The sequence below is a fragment of the Budorcas taxicolor genome, chromosome 11, assembly GCF_023091745.1.
Source record: "Budorcas taxicolor isolate Tak-1 chromosome 11, Takin1.1, whole genome shotgun sequence".
Taxonomy (NCBI): Eukaryota; Metazoa; Chordata; class Mammalia; order Artiodactyla; family Bovidae; genus Budorcas; species Budorcas taxicolor.
In genome coordinates, this window is record NC_068920.1 from 104,294,293 (window position 1) to 104,314,369 (window position 20,077).

Here is a 20,077-nt window from a genome sequence, read left to right on the forward strand (position 1 = left end):
GCAAAAGCATTTAAGTTTAATTAGGTCCCATTTGCTTATTTTTGTTTTTATTTTCATTATCCTAAGCAGGGGATTGGGGAAAGATCTTGTTGTGATTTATATCAAAGTATGTCCTGCCTATATTTTCCTTTAAGAGTTTTGCAGTGTCCTTACAGATAGACTTGTAAATATCAAGGCATAATTAACAGACAGTAAGAAGCACAGAGCTTCAGCATACAAATTGATGGATTCTCCCTCCTGCACACGTGCTGTGACCTCCCCCAGGTCAACATGCAAAGCACCTCCACCACCTGCCCTCCTTTCCGTCCAAACCCTTACCACCTGTTCCGACTTCTGTTCCTACGGGTGAGTGTCTCCCTGCAGGAACCTCCCCTTGGTTGCATCATACATTATCCTCGGTCCCTGGTTGCCCCCTGGGCTCACCTTCCCCTCTGCCACCTCTTTCTCTTTCCTACAGACTCTTCCTCATCCTCCATTCCACACTGGATGCCCCTACATTGGGAAGATATCCTCTCCCCCTACCTAAGTGTTCTCCTACCTTATGGGTATGTCCTTGCATCTTTATTTTAGCTTTCAAGAAGGGTGAGTGCTACAAACAGTATAAACCACAGAGGCAGATGACCTCTGCTTCTGAATTTTTGAAATTGGAGAAAACAAAGCAGTGAAGTAATCTCGGGGCAGGAATTTTTATAATCCAAGGAGGATAATGCAAGTATTAGGCAGTGTTTGTTTGCACCAAAGACACACAGAACCTTGCAGGGTGTTGAACAAATACCCAGGGGGTTTGAGCCAAGTAGAGCAACAACAGGTGGAGAAGAAACTGTTTTGTGTGGTGATAAGTACTTGGAGGTAGTAATATTACATTGGTCTCATAAAGCAAGAAGCAAATCCTGTCTGAGATCCAAAGAGGATGTAGAGCCAGTTGCATAATTCTTGCCTCTGGGACGGGAAGAACACTGTTTTTCTTGGACTTTTCCGGCCATTGTGGTTCAGCTGGCTTGTCTAAACCCAAGGGCCCAGGAGCCCCAGTGTAGCTCCCATGGCCTGCAGAACGTGGGAATGTGTTTTGTGGACACGTGTGCAGGGTCACGTCCTCGCAGCTGAGGGAGAGGATTCAAGTGGGCTTGCCTGTCTCTTTCTTCACCCTTTTATGTGTTCGTGTTAGAACCCGTACACAAGGGTGGGCCTGGACTGACTTGCCTAAGAGCTGGTACACAAAGGCTCCCTGGGCGGGGCTGAGGCCTTGTGTCTGGATGGGTCTGGCCGACTTTCCTCCCCTGAAGAGGAGACTCTGTTGAGGTGTGGGACGCTCCCTGTTCACAGAAGCTTCTAAGGGCCGACTCCATGTTTCAGGCCGGGGGGACCAGTGTCATCCTGTGGGGTGGTCTGCAGGGGAGGGGAGGGGAGGGTGAGCCAGCGGGGCAAGAGAGAAAACCCTGCTGTACCCTCCAGAGTCCGCAGGTGAGAGCAAGTCTCTGGAGTGCCCTCTGGCAGTTCCGAGGAGACCTGGGGCCAGGAAGCCCTATTCCTGGTTTGCACAAGCTCAGGACTTTTCTTCTTTGTTCGGTAAATAGAAGTGTTGATTCCTCCAGGTGCATCCTGGGTCCTCTAGCTGTAGGGATTTGCTCAGGTCTCCTTTTTCTCCTAACCTTTAGATCCAAGAACTCTATCTGCTTCATTCCTTCCTTAAACTCGACTTTGCCCAAATTAACTCCTTGACCTCCTGGGTTCCCCAATCCAGAAGGTCTCCAAACCTCTCCCTTTGGGCTCACGCAGGTTTCCCTGGTGGCTCACATGGTGAGCTCACAATGCAGGAGATGCAGGTTTGATCCCTGGATCAGGAAGACCCCTTGGAGAAGGAAATGGCAACCCATTCCAGTATTCTTGCCTGGGAAATTCCATGGACAGAGGAGCCTGGAGGGCTACAGTCCACGGGGTCTCAAAGAGTTGGTCATGACTGAGCGACTGACTCTAACTAACTGGCTACACAGAGGCTGCATCACGGCTGGTCGATTATATCACTGACCACCGGTGCCTGAACTCAGTTTGCAGCCATCCCTCCCCTCCCCAGAGGTCCAGGGCTGGGCTCAAAGTTCTCACTCCTGATCACCCTCGTGTGGACTTTCCAAAAGTCAACACATTAACATAACAAAAGGCTCCTTTGCTGCTAGGAAACCCCCAGGGTTTTAGGAGATCTATGCTAGGAACGAGATAAAGATCAAATATATGTATTTCTTATTATAAACCGCAACATCACGGTAGCTATGATCATGGACCCCATTTTCCAGATGAGGAAGCTGAGGCAAGAGAGTGAGGCAGTGAGCACAGGCAAGTGACTGGCAGGGTCAGCTCAGCCCTGATCTGTGGCTCCCGGGCTTGTCCAGTGCATCAGGTAACTACTCCACTACACCTCCCAACCCGGTCATGAAGACAAGCACAGGATGCCTTTCAGTTAAGGGTTATATTACCGACAGAACCAGGGTCTGTTCATCTGTCTGCCAATCTGCTGACACCAGGTTGTGGTGAAGGGAAGTGCAGGGTTTACTGTAGCAGAACATCAAGCAAGGAGAACAGGCAGCTCATCCTCAATGCCCTGGGCCCAGTCTGCTCCCACCCCTCCACCCACAGAGCACATGCTGAAATGTCGGTCCACCTGTCTCCTTCTTTCTCAGAGGCTCGGGTGGTTCTCAAGGCTCTTGGATTATGAAGAGCATCTTGGGCACTGTGGTCAAGACCCATCTTCCTCTCACCTCATCTGTGGGCCCTGAGCTCAGGTTCTTCCCTCTGTCCTGGAACAGGCGTGGCACCCCCTCTACCACGAGTCTCTCCCCATGTCCCCTCCCTTGGCGTGTCCTCTTTTCCTGGTCAAGGCCATCGCTGCAGCTTCTGGAGAGGCTAAACCCTCAGACCCAACCACAGTTGGTGAGCTCTGTGCTCCGAGAACCGTGGCCACCCGCCTCTCACATGTGAGGGTCCTCACTATCCTGACCTTGGTTTCACTTCCCACCCAGCGGCCTCTGGGAGGGGTCTTCCTCACCGCTGTGTCATCGGCATTCACAAAGCTGCTGTCCAGTCGTGAACCAATGAAGCGTGGATGGAACTCTTTCTCAGATGAAATGTCTTCTTAAAATCACCCTTTCTGGCTGTTGACAAGTCCAGGCATCCAGCCAGAGGGCATGCTATGGCCTCCTCATCTTGGCTTGTTGCTTAAATACTCAACCCTGGGACGGGTGTTATTTCTACCTCTCTGCTCCTGTGAGCTCTCCCTAATGAGCTGTTGAGAGCTGGTCCAATTACAGACATTGTGTTTTTACCTGCGAGTCTGCATTCTGTTAGGACCTTGGTTAGAATGTGCTCCAGTCAGTATGGGGTTTCCCTGGGGTTGTTGGAAGGGTGGATATAGAGGTGATTTGCAGGTATTTTAAAAACCTGCAGCCCATCTAAGGACTTCCCAGGTGGCTCAGTGGTAAAGAACTTGCCTACCAATGCAGGAGACTAAGAGACATGGGTTTGATTCCTGGGTGGGGAAGATCTCCTAGAGGAAGGCGTGGCAACCCACTGTAGTATTCTTGCCTGGAGAATCCCATGGACAGAGGAGCCTGGTGGAGTACAGTCCATGGGCACAAAGAGTCTGATGTGACTGAAGTGACGTAGCACATGTGCATGCCCAGGTCATCTAATCTCCCAGAACAGATAATAATAAAACATCAGTAAGAAAACATAGTCAATGAAACTTTTATTTCACTCTGTGTATAGACTCATTCCAGTTAAAAAGAAATCACAAGTCTATTTTATAAAACGAAAGTGTCCAGAAAAAGTACAATTCAGACAGTGACTAAATCATAGCACTGATGTAATGTTTCATTTTCTTGATTCATTCTTGAGTTTTAAAGCAAATAACTGACTATCAGAAAAATAAATTTCAATTTTAAAGTTATTCAAAATCAGTAAACTATTTTCTGTGTGAACAAAACTTTGAACTCACTAAACGAAAATTTTATACATCACAATTCACATCCATTTAAATTTTACCATTTTAAAATCAGAATACAAGCAAAAATTCCAAGGAGTCATGCAATTGATAGAGGTGAGCAAATAGGTTCTGCGTCTCTGTCTTTAAACCAACTCTGTATCATTATTCATTCTGCATCCACCACTGTTTAGATACAGAAACACTTCGGTATTGAAGGTTCCCTGATTATACCTGCAGTAAGCCTGAAGAGATCTGAGCTGTTACAAACTCATCCGGCTCGGGGCTGGGGGTTCCTCTGGAGTTATCAATAATCTCCACAAAGGGGAGTAAGATGTGGAACCAAACAGCAAAAAATTTATAATCTAAAATCTCAATCTGTGGGGGATAGAGGCAACTTTTTAATATAATAAAAAGCTGCTACTTTGAAGTTTACGTACCCATGATTAAAACTCAGTTGCTGCTGTTGTTGGGTTGTGTCTGACTTTGTGACCCCATGGACTGCAGCACGCCAGGCTCACGTATCCTTCTTTATCTCCTGGAGTTTGCTCAAACTCAAGTTCATTGAACCAGAGATGCCATCTAACCATCTTATCTTCTCGTAGTTCTTTTTCTAGTTGCTTTAGGTGTAAGTTTAGATTGTTTATTTTGCATTTTTCTCTTTTCTTGAGGTAAACTTGTATTGCTATAAACGTCCTTCTTAGAACTACATTTGCTGCGTCCTATAGGTTTTGGGTTGTTATATTTTTGTTGTCATCTGTTTCCAGGTATTTTTTACTTTCTTTTCTGACTCTTCAGTGCTGCTTCTGCTGCTGCTAAGTCGCTTCAGTCGTGTACGACTCTGTGTGACCCCATAGATGGCAGCCCACCAGGCTCCCCCGTCCCTGGGATTCTCCAGGCAAGAACACTGGAGTGGGTTGCCATTTCCTTCTCCAATGCATGAAAGTGAAAAGTGAAAGAGAAGTTGCTCAGTCGTGTCTGACTCTTTGAGACCCCATGGACTGCAGCCCACTAGGCTCTTCTGTCCATAGGATTTTCCAGGCAAGAGTACTGGAGTGGGGTGCCATTGCCTTCTCTGGAAGTTGGGACTAAAAGCTGGAAACTGGTGACCTGCCATGTACCTATTTTCCTGTGGTCATTCACCCTCATGCCATCCACTGGCCCTCAAGCACTTTCTGCATACACGTTCCAGGCCAGGTGCTGCCTTAAGTGCTGGAGTGAATGTTGACTAAGATGTGGGACCAGACACAAAAGACTGTACGATCTAGTGTGGGTACAGACAAGTGAATTGCTGAGTGTGGACAGAGCAGCAGAGCTAATGTGGGAGCAAGAAGGGCCCAGCTGCTGACGGGGTCCCCGGAGCGCCCGGCGCTTGGAGTAAGACTCTGGTGCCTCCAAATCCGACCACCATGTCTGGGCTAACACTTGATGCCACTCCCCTGTCTCCTAGGTCCCTCTTCCATTAAAATTCACTGCCTGAGCTTTCTATTTCCTAGGCAACTCAACACCAGGGCTCTTCAGGTCAAGCATTAGTATCTGGTCCCTCCCCTTTGCCCCTTCCCCTTTGTCCCAGGGAAGGACATCAGAACGTGAACCCTCAGGACTGCGCACTGGCCCCATCCTCCAAGTGTCCCTTCCCGCAGTGACCAGGTGGGACCCGGGACCAGGCACAGCTGGAGTTCCTGACGTCAGAGGTTTCATACTCTCAGTAGAGATGTAGCCAACTATTTGCATACGGACACTGAAGATATAATTATGTCACAGGCTAGAGAACTAGGATGCACTTTCCAGAATAATGGAAAATTTAAAAGTCCTTGCAGTATTCAAGTCTTGTATTTGACTTAGTTTATAAGTCCATCTAGTTTCTTACTTTGGAAAGAATGGTTGAGATGAGCACCGAGTTGGTGGACAGCCTGCTTTCCGAGGCTCTGGGGTCAGGATGAAGGATGAGGCTGTGTCCTGATAGCTGCCTCTTTATTGCTATTTGACTCAGAGCTCCGTGCAAACGTTGATTGAGGTTCCTTCCATCTTTTGCCTGTAGATTTCATCAAATCTCTCATTCTGAGCCACCGTGAAGTGGTTTTTCCAATCCCCCACGATTCCTGGAAGGGGAAAGCCCAGATGAGCATCACTGCTTGGGAGTCCTGGTGACCCAAGTGAAGAAGGGATGTGTGCCTGCATAATGCCTCATCCACGTCCCTGGCAGTACCCCTCTTCTGGCTGCTCTTGGCTGAGATGCGCCCCAGAGCACCTGATCAGAGGTTAGAGCCCCTAAATCAGAGGACAATCGACCCAAAGGAGCTGCAACTGGGCCCCACCTGAGGTCTGTTCACATGAAGGGCGGCCGCAGAGAAGTGAGAAAGCATGCGCTTCTAACACTCGGCCACTTGGGAGAATCTCCAAATGTCCACTGAGTAAAAGACTCCAGATACAAGGCAGTCTGCTGCCTGATTTGCTCAAGGGAGCCTAGGATCAGGCACAATGGATGTGGGGATAGGGACAAGCACAGGGAGCGTCTCCGGGGGCAGAGGGCCTGGAGAGGGGCAGGAGAAGCGACTTGGTGGGCAGGAAGGTGTTTAAGGCTTGATTAGGGTGCTGGTTGCGTGTGTGCACTCATCTATCAAGTCTTATTAATTGTATGCTGCAGGTCACTGGAGGTAAGTTCCAGCCCAAAGGAAAAAGATTTGGGGGAAAAATATGAATGAGGTACTATTTTTCACCCAACAGTGACTATGAAAATAACTTCAAAAGAGGGAAATACTCTTTGCCCCACCAGTGCCTCTTCTGGAAAATTATGCAAGAGAAGGAAGAGTATCAGGATGTGAGAACATAGGCACAGAGCAGTTTGCTGGAGTGTGATTCACAAAGACAAGGACTGAAAACAGCCAGAGCTGAGAGTCTGACTCCTGGGGAAGAGTTGATGAGTTATGATGCATCTGGACATGAGCCCCCAAAGAGAGCTTCATGGTCACACTGTGCCCTGCCCTTGTGGCGCATTTGAGACTCTAGTGAGGAATGTGTGTGGGGGACTTGCCTGAATTTTGTGGGGTTGGCTCTCACCGTGGTGCCTGTATTTCTGCAGAGCTGAGGGGAGGGGCTGTTGAGAGCCGGGCAGCTCACCAGATCCTTACCCGAGACTACCAGGGAGAGAAGCGGATTTGCTTGGCTTGTTTCAGTAATAGGGAAGCTGTTGTAGACTGGAAAATGCAGCAAAAGAAATCCAGCTGGGTGAAGAAAGAAGAGAAGAAGTTGCAGAGCAATGGCCCCCACAGCTGAGGCTGTGTCGATAAAACTGCTACAGAGGGGCTTTGGGGATCAGGCTTTTGGTAAACAGAACTTTTAAAATGCGAACTTATGTTTTTATAATCACATATACTACTTTTAAAATTAAACAGTGATAAAGGGTTTTATTTTTTCCCTTTGAAAATATTGTGGCGTTGCTGTTGTTCAATTGCTAAGTCATGTTCGACTCTTATGACTCCATGGACTGTATAGCCTGCCAGGCTCCTCTGTCCATGGGGATACTCCAGGCAAGAATGCTGGAGTGGGTTGCCATTTCCTTCTCCAGGGGGATCTTCCTGACCCAGAGATTGAACCCAGGTCTCCTGTACTGGCAGGTGGGTTCTTCACCACTGAGCCTCCTGGGAAGCCCCCATAAAAAACATGAGCTGGGCCAATTAGGATCCCTCTCTTAGGAATTGGAATGAAGAAGTATGATGGAAGGAGGTAGGTCTGAGCAGTAGTTGCCATTGAAAGTCATGCTGTTCAGCTATGATGAGACTGGCTGATGAGCAGAGACTGCGAAGCAGGAAGAAGGAGCAACGGGCAGTAAGGCAGGAGGCTGGTTGGTGGAGAAAAGCCCTCATCTTGTGTGTGTAGAACCTCGGAGCAAAGACCCAGACCTTGCTACTGCCGGGGTCCCAGGTCTCAGGCCAGGCATCCCCAGGATATCTGGACCGGCCCCCGAAGGAGCAGTGAGCTCTCCTCTCTGAGGGCCTCCAGCAGCAGGCATGATGCACGATGCACTGTCCTGGGACTGGTAAAGCCCAGCGCCCTCCTATCAGCAGGGCAGGAGCCATGCTACTGGGCAGATAGAATACTTGGTTTACACCCATCTCTGTGCAGTCTGTGCAGCCCACCCACCTTTCCTCATGAAGGGGGAGATGGACTGGTCCAGGATGGTCTTGGGAGCCGTGGAACGGTTGGTCATGGGGTTTGCCTTCATCTTCTCAAATGTCGTCTCCTGGACAATGGTGTCCAGCACGGCTCCATCCAAGTTCTTCTCCATGAACTTCATCACCTTCTGAATTTCCTGCTTTGGGTCCTGTGGGGAGGGTAACATGGCAATGGAAGGGCGCATCATGTCAGAAGGTCACACTTGTTCCCTTGCAAGACATGCAGCCTGGAAGTAGCCCAGGGTCTCTCAGAGCTGGGTCTGATGTGATCTCTACCCACGTGGCCTCTACTTACCCTCTTGATGTCCTCATAGAAGAGAAAGAGCATCCGGACGTTGTTTCTCAGCTCCCACCAGCCTCTCACATGCTCGAACCAGGACCCCCACGCGACTGTAAGACACAGAGAACACAGCAGAGAGCCCATGCAGGGCCCTGCAAAGCCTTCCAATCCTCAGGGATGTGATTGACCTCAAGTGCATTGGAGAGAGAGGGAAACAGATTACCAGCCAGATACATCCATGAGTTGTGACCTGTTTGACGTGGGGGGTGAGGCGGAATGGGGCAGCCTCAGGGGAATTTATCTCAACCTGCCTACCAATGCGGCTTCACATATATTATCTGTCATCACAATGCCCTTATGACGGGACAGGGATGCTTTTGGAAAGGGGAGACCCTGCCAGTCAGGTGGCCAGGAATAAAAGCTTCCAGATTTGGTGGGGTTGTCTGCTGTGGCCATGGGAGGACTCAGTGTCCTGGGGGGTCACGTGGTGTGTGGGGACCTGGCTGAGCCTCATGGCCGTGGTAGTGGAGAGATGGGAGGGGGCCCCCTACCTTTTCCACTGATGAAGGTTTCAAAGTACTGGTCCCAGGTGCCCGGGTCGGGAAGTGTCCGGTTCATCCTCTGGAAGTGGTAGTAGGAAACCAGACAGTCTTTGGCATTTCGAGCAACATAGAGGAACTTGAAGGAAAGAGTGTAGAGAGCGGGTGAAGTGGCATAGAGGGTGGTTTTCACAGGGTCACCAACGGTGAGCTGTCCCAGGGGGCCTGTGCCTGCTGCTCACCTGGCCTGTGCCGCTCACACTCCCCAGGGTCCCCGCCTTCCTTCCTGGCTCCTCCTCACAAGGTAGCTGATTCCTTGTGGCCCCCTTGATCTCCTAGAACAATCTTTATCCAGAAACCAGGACCTCCCGACAGACAGAAGCTGTGATGGCCCCCAAATGCCTTCATCCTGTTCTCCCTGGAGGTCAGCTTCATGGCAACAGTGTGGATATGTTCTAGGCCTCACGGGCTCTATTGTTCCTTCGCTCAGTACCTCTGCTGTCTCCACCAAGCATCCCGTGGGTTTCATCTCAACCATGACCCTGGATCCTCAGCCGGGGAGGTGGAGAAGCACACATGACGGAGGATGTTTGGGGTTGGAGCATTTGCCCCCTCTGTCCTGAGATGTTGGTACCTTGCAGTTGCTTTCCCAGAAGGATGGAGGCAGCAGCTGGGCGGGGAGGTGGGTCCTCAGCACCCGGGGCCGGGGCATTGCTCTGGCCTTCTCCACACCTTTAAAGTCGAGAGGAGGACCCTGTCCCACAAGCATCACAGGGGGACTTCCGTCCAGGGCTCTATCCAGAGTGTTGGTCACCTGCCTATCTTTCTGCTCTTGGGGGCTTTCGTGGGGGGACCGTGACCTTTACCTGTGGGTGGCGCACACACTCTGCAGCTGCAGGAGCTCAGTTTGGGGATGAGGAGCCAAGTTCCAGGGGAGAGGGGTCCCAGAGCACAGGCCCCCATCCCCACTGACCTGCCCAGTGGCTGTTTCCTTCCTCTCTGAGAACCGTGACCCTGATGGCCTATGGGTCCTGACTTCTACTCGCTCCCTGGAGACACCAACCCGGCACATGCCTCTGTGTGATCAACGTGTTATGGGTGGGGGGAGAGTGTGTCCCTGAGATCAAGAAGGCACAACCTTCTCCCTAGAAGCAGCTGCTCCTGTGTGGGAATCAGACCCTGATGCAAATACCTCCGCATCCTTAAACCGACCAGATGATACTGTGATGAGGACACATGTCCTGGCACCTGTGTCCAAACCCCCAGGAGGAGCTGGCAGCTGACCTTGGGCTCTGGGAGATGACCTATTGGTCAATGCAGGGTCACTAGTCGTAACCAGGGCCCTGGCCGGAGGTGGGGCAGCGGGGAGGAGCATTCACCGGAGGGCTGGGGCGGCCGGGCCCACTCGAGGAATGGGTGGCGGTGTTGGATGGCCGCCCGCTGACACTTGTCCACATCCCCGCTCTGCTCAATCAAGTCCACAATTTCCTGGATCCACGTGGTCCCTGTGGCCAGATGGAGAGATGAGAGGCAGGAACTGGTCAGACAACTGCCTCCTGCACCCTGGTAGACTGATGGGTGTTCAGGTCAACCTCTCCCCCACCCAAGGGCCCACAGCCCAGCAGGTGGGCCCCCAAAGCTGTAAGCCCATAAACCCAGGGGCTCAAGCTCCCCAAGGAGCCTGTCCTTGGGGCAGGAGAGCAGGGCCCTCTGACCCCCACAGGCATCCCTCCAGAGACTGTGATCCCGAGGGAGCCTGGCTACCCAGCCCACAGCTACCTGACTTAGGGTAGGTACAGATGAGGAGGTCGTCTGACTGGGCCTCGAAGCCCTGGATCTGGTGCCAGTTGTCCACGGTGGTGGCCGGCAGGGGGATCCCCGCCACCTCCCCTAGTGAGGGCTGTGTCCCCGCCGTGGTCAGGGCCATGGGGTCTGGGGATGAGACGGCAGTCCCTATGGGCAGAGAATAGAGGAGGTTTTTGAAAAATTGTGGTTGAATATTCATAACATGACACTTATACCGTTTTATCCACTTGTAGGTGCAAGCTCATTGTTGTGCAACCATCACCACCATCTCCAGAATGTCTTATCTTCCCAAAGTGAAACCACTCATTGAACACTAATTCCTCATCCCCTCCCCTGTCCCCAGCCTCCACTATTCTATGCTCTGTCTCTGTGGATCTGACCCCTCCAGGGACCTCACACAAGGGGAATCAGACAGTGCTTGTCCACTGAGGACCTGCAATAATGTCCTCAAGATCCATCCATGTTGTAGCAGGTGTCAGAATTTCCTTCCTTTCTGAGAGTGAATTCACCCTCAGAAAGCACTGCATTTCATTTATTTATTTATTTTTGGCTGAGTACCAATTTATTATGTAAAACATGAGCATTGTTCATGTACAAGCTCAACAGATGAAGATATGGTGGTAGAAAGGATCTTGTTTACAACAGCAGAAAAGAAAAATCCAAATATAAATATAAATATACATATAAATATAGTATGTATATAAACACAGGTATAGAGTTTCACAAAGAATCTATAAGATATAAATTTTTTTATGTGGACCTTTTTAAAGATGTCCATTGAATTTGTTACAATATTGCTGTTGTTTCATATTTTGTCTTTTTCTTTTGGCTGAGAGGCATGTGAAATCTTAGTTCTCTGACCAGAGATTGAACTTGAACCCACATCAAAGGTGAAGTCTTCATCACTGGACTATCAGGGAAGTCACTATAAATCTTTATTCATATAAATAAATGAAAATTTTCATTCCCGTGAGGTGCAGAGGAAAAAAAAGAAAAGACATAAGTAAGTGGAAAAACAATTGTATAGAAAATCTCAATATCAGAGATTTAACACATTCCCAGTAAAAATAACAACAGAACTGTTTGTAAAAAAACAAGCTGATGAGGACTGAATTTTATTCATTCATTCATGCATGGACCCTTCCAACTTTTAATTGTTGAGAATGAAGCTGCTATGAACATGGGTGTACAAATATTTCTTCAATATCCTGCTTTCAGTTCTTTTGGGTAAATACTCAAAAGTGGGATTGCTGGACCTTTTATGAGCTCACTCTTCTGAGGACTTGCCATCCCGTCGCCCACAGTGGCTGCACTTTTACATCCCCACTGTTGGTATATGAGGTTTCTGGTTTCTCTTCATCCTTACTAACACTGGTTATTTATTCTCTGTTGTTGTTGGTTTTTTTTTTTTTTTAATTTAATAGTAGCCATCTTAAAGAGTGTGAGGTGACATCTCACTGTGCTTTGAGTTTCATTTCCCCCCAAATGTGCTCATTGGTCATTTGTGTGTTTCCTCTGGAGAATGTCTATTTAAATTCTTTGTCCGACTTAGAATCAGGTTGTTTGTTTTTGTTGTTCTGTTGAAAGAGTCTTAAATGCATGAAATGAGAAAGACTGGAGGAGCTGCCACTATTTCCTAGGATAGCTGGCTACTGCGATTCCAGAGGTGTTGTCTGCTGCCACTAGGGACACTGGCAATAGTCAGAATCTTACAGTCACTGGATACTTGTATTCACATGTGCTCGGCTGAATACCCTATACTTGTTAACTCATTCTGACTCTTGAATAAAATGAAAGGGTCCTTCCAGGATAGTTAGGGAATTTGGAATGGAAATGTATACTGCTGCTGCTACTGCTAAGTCGCTTCAGTTGTGTCCGACTCTGTGCGACCCCATAGACGGCAGCCCACCAGGCTCCCCCGTCCCTGGGATTCTCCAGGCAAGAACACTGGAGTGGGTTGCGATTTCCTTCTCCAACACATGAAAGTGAAAAGTGAAAGTGAAGTCGCTCAGTCCTACCATGCAGCCTACCAGGCAGGCTCCTCCACCCATGGGATCTTCCAGGCAAGAGTACTGGAGAGGGTTGCTGTTGCCTTCTCCGGAAATGTACACACTGCCATATTTAGAATGGATGACCAACAAGGGCACACTGTATAGCGCCCGGAACTCTGCTCAATGTTATGCGGCAGCCTGGATGGGAGGGGAGTCTGGGGAGAATAGATACATGTGTATGTGTGACTAAGTCCCTTTGCTGTTCACCTGAAACTATCACATTTTTAATCCACTATACCCCAGTACAAAATAAAAAGTTTAAAAGAAATGAAAGGCAGGAGAAGCTGCCTTCTCTTCCTGCCATCTTCTTCCTGAAGATGAGCCTATAAACAGTTACTGGAAATTGAGTTGGGGGCTGGTGCAGCCCCTCCAGGGAGCTGGTGGGAGGCTAGTGCTCACCACACCTAGGCGTGTCATTAAGGGGTTCCTGACCTCAGAGCAAGTCCAGCCCTTCAGAATGGAGACTGAGGGCAGCTGTGTTTGCAAAGTGTCAGAGAAGGTAGAGTTTGGACAAAAGTCCTGAGATTATGGTGGGTTTCAGGAGGGTGGAGGGAAGAGAACAAAACTTCTAATGGGGCCTTTCACTGTAGGTCTTCTACAAACTTTTCTCTTTTAATTTGTAAATGAATCAAGGATTTATTAGGAAGGAGTGTTAACACCCTCACACAAGTGAGGCTGCTCAGAGCCCCTTGAACAACAATACTTGCTCAGGAATGCAGCCAAAGGCTGCCTGGTAATTCCACATTCCTTCATTAAGAACTATCTCTTATATGAAAGAAAAAAAATACGTATACATATGCTTTACAGAATCACTTTGCTGTGCAGCAGAAATTAACACATTGTAAATCAATTACACTTCAGTTATAAAAAAGAATTACTAGGATATCCCTGGTGGTCCAGTGGTTAAGAATCCACCTGCCAATGCATGGGACTCAAGTTCAATCCCTGGTCCAGGAAGATTCGACATACTACGAGGCAACTAAGCCCACTTGCTGCAGCTACTGAAGCCCATGTGCTCTAGAGCCTGTGCTTTGCAACAAAAGGAGCCGCTACCATGATAAGCCTGCACACAGCAACTAAAGAGGAGCCCCCGATCGCTACAACTAGAGAAAGCCTGTGCACAGCAACGAAGACTAGTGTGACCAAAAATAAACTAAAAAAAAGAATTACTGTTTTCATTATGAATGTAAACATATATGTTACATAAAATTTAAAATAAGCCCAGATACACAAGGAAAAAAAAAACCTATTGCATGAGTTGTTATTATTTTGATGTATTTCTTTTTAAAATATATATTGTGTTAGGTAGAATAATAGCCCCAAAGGTATCCAAGTCTTAACTTCTGCTCCTTCCACTGCCTGGTGAAGGGACTTTGCAAATGGAGTTAGTGTTAAGGATATCGTCCTGGATTATCTGGGGCAGAGGGGCTAACATGACCCCCAAGGACGGGTAGAAGAGAGCGGGAGGCATGGCAAAGCCAGTTGAGGAATGCAGTAGCTCAAGAGGCCAGAGGGACACCCAGGCCACCACTGACTAAAGTGGGAGGGGACAGGAGCCCAGGGATGCTCCCAGGGAGCTGAGAAGGACCCCCAGCTGATAGTGCAGGGACGCAGACCCTGGCCCACGGTCAGAGGGGCTGAATTCTGCTGACAGAAAGCATGAGTCCCGAGCCAGTGCCCTGAGATGCCTGCTTGGAGCTCTCACTCCCCAAATCATCAGATGAATAGTGTGCGTCCTCTCAAGTGGCCGAGTTTGTGGTGCTCTGTCCCTGTGGCAAAGGCATGCACTCACTCGTCACCTTTATAGACGGGTGCCGTCCCTACCAGGTTCATATGCTAAAGCCCTAATCTCGAGGGCTTCAGTGTGTGACTGCATTTGCAAACAAGACTTTAAGGGGGTGACTGAGTTAAGGTGAGGCCAGGGTGGCCCTTATCCAACCTGGATGTGTTCTTGTTAGAGCTGGAGATTAAAGCCAGGGTGGCTGCTGCACAGAGGGATGGCTGGGTGAGGAACAGCCTGCGCACCTAGGAGAGAGACCTCGGGAGAGACCAGGCCGGCCACACCCAGGCCCTCCACCTCCAGAGCTGTGACAAAACACCTTTATGTTGTGTAACCTGCTTAGTCTGTGGTGTGTGGTTATGACAGCCGAAGGGGACTATGACAAAGGTCTTTGCTGAAGCTTAGAAACCAATTCTTTAGTTTGAAATCATAAATGGAGGGAAAGAGTAAATGGTTCTTCCTGACTTTTCTATATGACTGTTCTGCTGAATAGCTAATAGCAGATAAAAGAAGTTTCTCTTCATAGAATCATTCTGGCCAATAGATGAATAATAAATCATAGAATTGTAATGTTGCCTTGCAGCCCAAAGTGGTGAAAGAAGCTAGGCATTTAACATTCGTGGCTTCTGACATCCCGGAAAGAAAGACAAGCAGACACGGCACCCCTGGTGACGGACATGCATCCTACGATGTGGTTCTGTCCCAAACATGAACCTGACTAAGCCTCAAAATCCAGCACCAAAAATATCTCTCTTTTTTAGGTTTGTGAAAATTCTTTCTGGCTTGAGCTAGTCAGTCCTGTCTACACAGCCACACCTACATTACTAACAGTAAAGATTAGAAAAGTAAACCAATGAGTTAAGTAAAGGATTTCTTTTAAGCCATATCCTTACCGTCAAGTCTCAGCTGAAAATCAGACCCCAGAGACTGGACCAAAGGTCAGTGAGCTCAGAGGGCACTTTCCAAGGATGTGGCCAGCTGCCCGGATGGCAACTGCCAAGGCTCAAATTACCTGAGTCAGGGGTCCTAGGGCCTGTGGGAAGTGGGGACCTTGTGGGGGGTTCGTGTCCCCTATGTGGTAATCCGGTACTTTTTGCTGTCGGGGGCACAAGCAGCTGCCCCAGAATTTTTTAGTCAAAGTTACTTAAGAAATAGGTGATATAAGAAAGAGACTGAATCACTCTGTCCGCCTTAGAGATAAATCTCCCTGGTGAAGGGCCCTCCACTTCCCCGTATAAGAGGAAAAAGCACCCTTACTTCCAGAGACCTGGATTCAGGGCCAAGAAGGCTGGGTAAATAAACCTATTTCCTTCTTCCTGATGGTGATACTTTCTCATTAATTTACCCATGCCCCAAACTCTTTCTCTGTCAGTTATTCCCAAATTTGTTTGTTATTCACAAATTTATTTCTTTGTCTAAAGGTGTAAAAGCTGTCTATTTGTCACTTCTTCGGGTCTCATATTTCTATGGGATCCTGTGTGTAAAAATTAAATTAGTTTTTTCTCCTGTTAACCTGTCTTATGGGCTTCCCTGCTGGCTTAGATGGTAAAGAATCTGTCTGCAGTGTAGGAGACCTGGATTCCATCCCTGGTTTGGGAAGATCCCCTGGAGGAGGGCATGGCAACCCACTCCAGTATTCTTGCCTGGAGAATCTCCATGGACAGAGGAGCCTGGCGGGCTACAGTCCATGGGGTTACAAAGAGTTGGATATGACTAAACGACTAAGCTCATGGCATACAACATATCTTATGTCAAGTGAGTGATGAGACTGGCTCCTGTTCTTCAGTTGGAATTATTTTACCTTAATCCTGGATGGGATGGGGGCCTTTTGCCATGATTTTTCTGCTCCCTTTTAGTTAATTGACAGGATTCTTATTACCTTAACTGAGAACTCTGCAATTCCATAATTGGACTTTTCAGATTGAAGTATAATTGACATGCAATGTTATATTAGTTTCATCGTAATTGTATTTTGATTTTGGGTCAATGCTCCAGGATAGCAGTGGCTCCGTGATGGAGCGGAGGAAAGCACAACCTTTCCAGTGAGCAGAACTGTTGCACAGGATGTATGGCTCCTCATTCTACACCATAGCCTACATGTTCACAACATTGTACAACGTGGGTGCACCTTGAGGGCATTGTGTGAAGTCAGGTAAGACACACAAAGACAAATGCTGTATGGAATCACTTCATGTGGAATCTTCATGTCGAACTCACAACAGAGTCAAAGTGTAAAATGGTGGTGCCAGGAGGAATAGGGAGATGCTGGGCAAAAGATACAAACTCCCAGTTAAAAGAGGAATGTGTGTACCAAGTCGTGCCACTTGTGTTCGACTCTTTGCAACCCCAGGACTGTAGCCTGCCAGGCTCCTCTGGCCACGAGATTTCCTAGGCAAGAATACTGGAGTGGTTTGCCTTACCCTCCTCCAGGGGCTCTTCCCAACCCAGGGATCAAAGCCGCGGCTCTTATATCTCCTGTACTGACAGGCCAGTTCTTTATCACTAGTACTACCTGGGAAGCCCATAAATTGTGGGATTTAATGCAGAGCATGGTGACTAGAGTTAACAATACTAGTCATATACTTGAAAGTATATAATAAACATTCTCACTGCAAAGAAGTAATTGTAATTATGTGACATTCTGGTGGGAGTCTTTCTGTGATGTGTACTTGTGTCAAATGGACACATTCTATACCTTAAAGTTACACCATGTAACATACTAATTATATATGAACACATCTAGACAATAAGTTTAAAAAAACATCTTTCATTAGTCAAGATCATCTAAATGTGTTCTTGCTTTTTAAGGGCTAACAATCCCACCCCCATCCAAATTAATACCATTTTGTTTTCAATGTTTTAATCCATTTCATCTGAAGGACTAACTGGAGGAAGATTCATAAGTCCATCCTCTCTGCGTTTTTATTACTCACAGTTAGCGTCTCCAGGTGAGCAGACTGGGGACTGGGTCCTGGTTTGGCAGAGGGAGACTTGAGTGCCCCGCAGGCCGTCTGAGCTCAGCTGAGGACGGGCAGCAGGAGGTCCGGTGACCTTGGGCTGCCCCTCGAGGCACGTGGCCCCACGCTCAGCGCTGTTACTGCCTGGGCCTGACGCAGCTTCCTTGTCCAGGGACTGGCCTCCTCTCATCAGGGCTCTGACTCAGCGTTTACTCTCGATAGCACTGACACACCTGGTACAGAGCCGGGCTTCTGTCCTCCGGGGACCAGTGGCCGCTAGGTGCCTTGTCTCCAGGGTGGGGGAATGGGACTGAGAGCACAGTCTTGTGCACATCAGGCCACAGCAAGAGGATGAGCCATCTCTCCATTTCTTGGGAGACTTAAGGGGCCACTGGGGATGACTGTTAGCTTGAATACCTGCTCCTGGAATCTCTATAAAGTTTTAGAAAGATGCCAAGTGCTGGGGAGGTGGCAGGGGAAGCTGGAGATTCTGTACAAAGATGAGGGGCCCTTAGAAACCAAGGAGAGAGAACAAAAAGAGGTACTGAGATTCTGTAGTAGACTGGGGGCTGCCATCACCATCAGTCCATCATCCATCCATCCATCAGCCATTCATGCACCCATCTATCATCCATCCACCCGTCCATCCATCCATCCATCAATCATCTGTTCATCTATCATTCATCCACCCACCCATCTGTCCATCATCTGCCCATCCATCCATCATCCATCCATTCATTCTTGCACCCATCTATCATCCACCCATCCACCCATCTGTCCATCCATCCATCCATTCATGTACTCATCTATCAGCCATCTGTCCATCCATCCACCCCTCCATCCATCCACATGGAAGGTGAGGAAGAGGGAGTCTGGATCCAGGAGGCCCTGTGGGGTGTCTCAGTGTCACCACGCCCCATGCTCAAGGTCAATGGAAAACAACAGCAACCCCTCCCAGGAGGACAGCTCATGACCCAGACATTTCAGCATGGAACCCTGAGGCCCCAGGTAAAAATCATGGCAGCGAACTCCTCACTGCAGGCAAAAGGGCATCAGAGTGGGTGGTGGGAGAGGCAGTTACAGAGACAAGGGCTGTGGTCAGCAGATGAGTTCCTCCTTATTGTGTTATGTGTGTGTTTACATACAAATATCTTTATTTCCTTCCCTATTGTGTCCTTTATCATGTAACATACGATGCATCGACTTTTTATCATATTATTTAAGTATTAATTTTATATTATAACATCAGTTTGAGCAAGCTCCAGAGTTGGTGATGGACAGGAAAGCCTGGTGTGCTGCAATCCGTGGGGTCACAAGGATTCGGACACGACTGAGAGACTGAACTGAACCGAACATCAGAGTATATAAGTTATGAGAGATCAAGGAGAAAAATGTCCAGGAAAGCCATGCTTCCATGAACAGAGGTAGACCTGAGGGGCAGTCGATGGTATGTGAGGATGGGGTGGGGTCGAGGCAGGAGGGACTCAGGCTATAAACATCTCTAAGTCTGAGGGGCCAGAGGTTGGACAGTGGGACTGTCTCCCTAGAAGCTGGAAACACGTTGTCTCCCTAGAAGCTCTGGAGAAGTTTGGGGGTACGGGAGCAATCCACAGAGGTGGTATTTAGAGTTTCAGAAGAGAGTGGAGTGTGTATTCACGTTGCATTCCGAATCTATAGGCTCCAGGTGCAGGAAGCTTAGACAGGTTGGCTGCCTATAGTCTTTGGTCTCCTCCTGACAAAAGAGCCCAGTGTCTCAAAAAGAAATGTACTAATCAACATATTAATGTATTAATCACATGTGCGTGCATGGTCACTCAATCAGTGGTGTCTGACTCTTTGGACTGTAGCTCCTTCGTCCAGGGGATTCTTTAGGCAAGAATACTGGAGTGGGTTGCTGTGCCCTCCTCCAGGGGATCTTCCTGACCCAGGGATCAAACCTGTGCCTCTTATGACTCCTGCATTGGCTGGTGGGTTCTTTACCACTAGCACTACTTGAGAAGCCTCATTAATCAACTCCAATATAAAATAAAAAGGTAAGCAAAATAAATGTTTGGTGGAATTCACCTGTGGAGAATGGAAAAGCAAATGCCTGGGGACTAGTTGATGGTGGTACCTGCCCTCATAAGCTTGCAGGAGAAGCAGAGTCAGGCTCTGCCTGAGCACTTGAGATACAGAGGAACCTAGCCCTACTGACAGCTGACACACTGGTCACGATTTCCAGAAACAATGCTGACATCCAAGGCCTCTCACTGGAAGTGGACAGCCTTCCTGTGTGAAGATTGTTCAGATTGCTTCATGATTTCAAAGTGGTTTTTTCAATTTTAGATCCATGTAGAGAAAACTGTTTTCCCAGGTGGCTCATTGGTGAAGAATCTGCCCTCCAGTACAGGAGACACAGAACACGTGGGTTCAAACCCTGCGTTGGGAAGATCCCCTGGAGGAAGGCATGACAACCCAGTCCAATATTCTTACCTGGAGAATCCCATGGACAGAGGAGTCTGGTGGGGTGTAGTCCATGG

The 20,077-nt window shown here is 48.4% G+C and overlaps 1 protein-coding gene across 1 annotated transcript; it reads right to left on the minus strand.

The window, feature by feature from the left end:
• Window positions 1-5,959: 5,959 nt before the first annotated feature.
• SULT1C2 (sulfotransferase family 1C member 2) lies at window positions 5,960-10,891 on the minus strand. Its single transcript, XM_052648962.1, has 7 exons — window positions 10,744-10,891; window positions 10,344-10,469; window positions 9,599-9,696; window positions 8,977-9,103; window positions 8,441-8,535; window positions 8,114-8,294; window positions 5,960-6,072 (listed from the first exon to the last, which is right to left on the minus strand). The coding sequence occupies exons 1-7, from the start codon at window positions 10,889-10,891 to the stop codon at window positions 5,960-5,962; spliced, it is 888 nt and encodes a 295-aa protein (XP_052504922.1).
• Between the last annotated feature and the right edge of the window lie 9,186 nt (window positions 10,892-20,077).

Bases quoted from the DNA above. Each gene is read 5' to 3' on its own strand.
- SULT1C2 (XM_052648962.1), bottom strand. From the start codon at position 10,891: ATGGCCCTGACCACGGCGGGGACACAGCCCTCACTAGGGGAGGTGGCG. The intron at 8,536-8,976 runs GTAGGGGGCCCC...TGTGTCTTACAG, and splicing joins AACCTTCATCAGTGGAAAAG to TCGCGTGGGGGTCCTGGTTC. The intron at 8,295-8,440 runs GTAAGTAGAGGC...CCCTCCCCACAG, and splicing joins TCTATGAGGACATCAAGAGG to GACCCAAAGCAGGAAATTCA.